Below are 5,195 nucleotides of genomic sequence, written 5' to 3' on the forward strand. Positions count from 1 at the left end.
TCAAAAACCACAGAGAAACCCTGTCTCGAAAAACCAAAAAAAAAAAAAAAAACAAAAAACAAAAAACAAAACCACAAAATCTTTTATGGGACGCCAGCGACAGCAGCTCATACCTAGAAGGAGTGAACCACTGCCTGCAAATTGTCCTCTGACTTACACAAGTATGCCGCCTCACATACATATGCTCTCTCTCTCTCACACACAGAAACAAGTAACTAAATAATTGTAATTAATTAATTAAAAGACTGTCCATGAGTTTCTACTTCCTGCTTTAGACCCATTTCCCAACTTAGCGTTCCATCCCTTGTAGGCACCACCCAAACTGACTCTGGGAAGTTCCTAAACATGCCATGCTGGTTCCTTTCCATCTACATGCCTTTGTGTCTGCTGCTCCCTTTGCCTGGATGATACATGGCTAAACATTCTAAAAGCCCAAGGTTGGATGCTGTATCCTTGGAGGGTCTTCTTCCTTCACCAGCCTACTTCATACACTGACAGGTGTGTACTCCTGCTGAGTCTGTATTCTTGTTAGACTGTAAACAACTTAAAGGGACAGCTAAGACACTTGAAAAATCACTACCAGAACCACAGCGAACCAGGGCTTCTCAGTGATAGGGCGGGGGAGTGAACACAAGACATAAGCACTGCCAAGCAGAGCGGTGGTGCACGCTTTTGGCTCAGCACTCAAGGCAGAGGCCAGCCTGATTTACACAGTGAGTGCAGGCAGAATCACACGGACAGACCCTGCCTCAAACACAGACACACAAAACAAAGGGCTAGTGAGGATGGCTCACGATCTCGTGGAATAAGATCAGGTACAACTTCTGGCCTGCAGAGACACATGCAGGCAGACCATTGTACACATAATAAATATATTAAAAAAAAATGGTACAACAGTTTGGATGTTCCTCAAAAGATTAACCACAGAACTATCCCATATTCCAGTTGTGTGCCTATATTCTCAATGGTACTAAAATGTATGTCCACACAAAAACTAGTGTTAAGAATAGCATAATTTCAGCTGGGCAGTGGTGGCACACGCCTTTAATCCCAGCACTCCGGAGGTAAAGGCAGGCAGATCCCTGTGAATTCAAAGCCAGCCTGGTCTAGGACAGGCTTCAAAGCTATAGTGAAACCCTGTCTAAAAAACGACAACAACAAAAAGAATAGCATAATTTCTTTCTTTCTTCCTTGGCTGGCCTGGAATCTGTAGAGATCCTGCCTGTGCACCTCTTTCTCCCCAGCGCTGGGATTAAAAGTATGCAGCACCATGATGAACCTTAAAAATCTCAAGTCACGGGCTGGAGAGATGGCTCAGAGGTTAAGAGCATTGCCTGCTTATCCAAAGGTCCTGAGTTTGATTCCCAGCAACCACATGGTGGCTCACAACCATCTGTAATGGGGTCTGGTGCCCTCTTCTGGCCTGCAGGCATACACACAGACAGAATATTGTAATATTGTATACATAATAAATAAAAAAAAATCTCAAGTCACAAAGGACTGCATGTCGTAGCAATGTCCAGAATAGGTAGACCACCAGAGACAGCAAGTAGACAGCAAGAGGCCAGAGAACCTGGGGAAAAGAGGGCAAGGACAGCTAAGGCGCAGATCTACTTAGATGACTAAAAAAAGTTCTAGACCAGCCTGGTCTACAGAGCTAGTTCCAGCACACACTCCAAAGCCACAGAGAAACTCTGTCTCGAGAACAAAAACAAAACAAAACAAAACAAAAGCTATAAAATGGATCTCAGGGTGACTCCCGATTGTGTAAATAGACTAAAAATGACTTACTTTAAATGAGGGGAACACACATCCGCGGTGACTCATACTTCAGTGTTGTCAGACTGTATATATATATATGTCAGACATATATATGTATGTGAGGTGGTTTCAGAACTTGCTATGTAGTCTTAGACGAACTCCCAATGTAACCCTGGCAGTACTGGCATGATATATATATATATATATATATACACATACTGGGGAGGGGTATTTGGTGTTAAACCTATGGCCTCCTGGGGCATGCTAGGACAGAACTGAAGAAACTTGGAACTGGAACAGCAAAGTCAAAACATAGTGAATGTGGACTATGACTAAAAAAAGTTCTAGACCAGCCTGGTCTACAGAGCTAGTTCCAGCACACACTCCAAAGCCACAGAGAAACTCTGTGAGCGTCTTCTCCTATCGGGTCTGTGTTGCAGCAGGAGTAGCTAAGATGTACAGAGGTGCCCAAGGTCACCAGTCTGGTGAAGCCGGAGGTAGGGCCCAACCCTACCTGTTCTGATGCTGGCCCCCCATATTCCCCAGCTCTCACCTTTCAATCCTATCTGACTACCATGGATCTTGGCTTGGAATGTCTGGGTTTTGTTTCTATCTGGACCATCTCCGAAGTTCAAAGTAGTACGTAAGCCGACGACGTGAGGCCCTCGCCACTTCCCTGTGACTGTCCCATTCACGGGGCACAGGCTCAGCTGGCCAAAAGCCCTCAAGAAGGAAACCCAATCCTGTGTGCAAAAGAAGAGTAAGAGAGAAGTGAGATTAGCAGCAGGGGCAGGCATAGACCAGCAGGGTGAGCACCCGGGTACTTACCTGGGGAATGTCAGGGCTACGTAGGCCAGATGTATGGGTAAGGAGGAAGCCACCGAGGCCCAGACCAGAGAGGCCAAGGAGCAGCAGGATCAAAGTGGCACAGACCAAAGGTGGGTGATGAGCCAGACAGAGATGCAGGTTGTGCCCTGCCTGGCAGCTGCCCATGGGGAGCAGAGGGGTCTGGGTCTCCGCGGAGTGCCTGCTGGAGGACAGTGAGGAAGAACTGGACAAGAGCCTGCAGGTCAGAAGGCCCTCACCCATGTTACTCAAAGGCAAGCTAAAGCTAGAAGACAATGAATTTGCTCAAGGACACACAGGAGATGGCAGAGCCAGGACCAAAATCCAAGATTCTGTACTCAAAAAGTCCACCTCCTTAGAGCGCTTAAGAAATGCTTGCTCAGTTTCGTCGCTAAAATAACCAAGGGAGAAGCAGGGGACAGCATTCTGTACTACCAAAGAGGATGTGAAAAGAATTCTCGCCTGGAAAAGAGGAAGTAGTTGATTTGAGGCCAGGGGTTTGGCAGCCAAACAGTCCAGCCAGAAGCCAGACCGGAAGTGTCTTGGGTCAGAGTTCGTACTTTGGAGCTAAGCTAACCAGCTAGGTAGGAATGAACGAATGACTCCGTCTTGCTGCTCTCTAGCGAGGTTAAGATGTGAACTGGGAGTTCTAAGAACACCAACTAATGAGGATTCGATGGGGCAGTAGTTTGCTCGGTACTTGGCCGTGCAGGAATTCAACAGACATCCATCGCCTTTCTTTTTATTGGTGTCATACTGATCCTTAAGACCAGAAGCCAGTAGAAGTAATATTGTGGCTTTTAACACAGAAGTAGTAGGGTTAAGGTTTGGAATCCGTCTCCAACTTCCGAGTACCCTATTCCAGGCAAGAAGCGATAGACTGATGAAAATAAACATCTGGAAGGCAGGAGCTCAGCATAAGGAGTGGGGGGAGAGCACGGGAGAGTGTGGAAGCCACCGGGAAAGGCCAAGTGTCACATATGCTCGGCCCCTGAGCGGCCCCACGTCCCGGAACTTCTGCAAGGGGGAAGGTAGGAGGAAGGAGGACAGAGTCTGAGGGGCAGTAGCGGCTGGTGTATCTCGACCTCCCGTCTTCCCCAAAGCCCCCTCCAGAAGGATCTCGACACCCGCATCCCTTCCCGATCCAGTGGCTTCAGGACGGACCGCCACTAGCTCTCACCGCTCGCAGCCGGGCGGAGGCCGGCGCCCCGTGACGTCACGGGCGGCGCTGCAGAGGGGCGGGGCCCATGTAGGCGTGCTCCCGCTCCGGCCCCTCCCCAACCCGCCCGGATGCGCTTGCGCGGTGGCCACGCGAGCCTTTGCGGTCTTCTGCCCGGTCTGCGTCAGGCCAAACCAAGAGGAAATTCACTCTAGGTTCCAAGTAAAGGAAATAACTCGCCGGGAGTTGAGGAAACCAGAAACAGGCGAGGGAGGCCGTACTAGCCGTCATGGACACCTCACGTTTCCCTCCCGGGAGTGCGCAGTAGGGTTTCGGTGGAACCTCACCAAAGTCACTTTTCTGTTGCTGGCCCGCGACCTGTTAGCACAGCCTGGCCACGCCCAGGTTTCCTGGCCCTCTGTGTAGGATTAGGGAGCTCCACTCCTCCGCACTGCACTGCGAGCGGCCTGTAGGTTCTGCTCTTCTCTGCCCTCTCAGATAGTTAAGGTCTACACCTTGGCTTGGTCCTTGGTTCTTACTGGCTCCTAAATGCACAGGACCCTAAAGCTACAAGTCTACTCAACAGGAGGCGTCTCATCTCACCCTGTAGGCCGTTTAGAGGGGGAGATCGGCTTACCTGAAACAGCATAAGACGAGCTAGGACCGCAGGTTCAAATCCTCACTCCGGCCCGGTGTGACGCTGCAATCCTGTAACCCCAGCAATTATAAGGTGGAGGCTGGAGGATCAGGAGATAAAGGTCAGTCGAGTTCAGCCTAGGATCACCCCCAAAACCAAACCCAAGCAACAAAAGAATAACTCTGCAGAAACCTTAATAACTATGTTTTCCTGGGGTTATGATTGTTTCTTTTAAAGGAAACCATTTGTTTTTTCACAATGTGTTTTTTTTAATTAATTAATTTATTATGTATACACATTTATGCCCACAGGCCAGAAGAGGGCACCAGATCTCATTACAGATGGTTGTGAACCACCATGTGGTTGCTGGGAATTGAACTCAGGACCTTTGGAAGAGCAGGCAATGCTCTTAACCACTGAGCCATCTCTCCAGCCCCCGAAGCCATTTGTTTTTTGAGACAGGATCTCACTGTGTAGGTGACTTGGAACTCAGTTATGTTTACCAGAGTGGTCTTGCACTCAGAGATCCACCCGCCTCAGCCTTCTGTGTGCTGGGATTAAAGGTGGGGAACATGGCCCTCTAAAGGAGAACATTTGTAGCGCCGGGTTTGGTTCAGAACAGTTCTCAAAAGATGTAGTAGTACAGGTGAGCATTAGACATACAAGGAAACATTCACGCTCAGTACACATCAGAGAAAAGTGAATTAAAACCACATTGAAATCCTATCCTACCTCAATCAAAACTTTATTTTTATTTATTTATTTTTTGGTTTTTCTTTTTTTTTTTTTTTT

The 5,195-nt window shown here is 48.3% G+C and overlaps 1 protein-coding gene across 4 annotated transcripts in view; it reads right to left on the reverse strand.

The window, feature by feature from the left end:
• Nucleotides 1-5,195, reverse strand: part of Tmem219 (transmembrane protein 219) — a 32,694-nt gene that overhangs the window by 6,219 nt on the left and 21,280 nt on the right. Inside the window, exons 3-5 of one of the 4 annotated variants that reach the window (XM_026781094.1) lie at nucleotides 4,404-4,503; nucleotides 2,590-2,788; nucleotides 2,315-2,504 (exon numbers count right to left, since the gene is read on the reverse strand). In XM_026781094.1, coding sequence (XP_026636895.1) covers nucleotides 2,315-2,504; nucleotides 2,590-2,754 — 355 coding nt within the window. In that variant the 5' untranslated portion in view covers nucleotides 2,755-2,788; nucleotides 4,404-4,503. The other 3 variants (XM_026781093.1, XM_013347835.2, XM_005351259.2) reach the window with 3 other exon arrangements.

The sequence above is a fragment of the Microtus ochrogaster genome, chromosome 8, assembly GCF_000317375.1.
Source record: "Microtus ochrogaster isolate Prairie Vole_2 chromosome 8, MicOch1.0, whole genome shotgun sequence".
NCBI lineage: Eukaryota > Metazoa > Chordata > Mammalia > Rodentia > Cricetidae > Microtus > Microtus ochrogaster.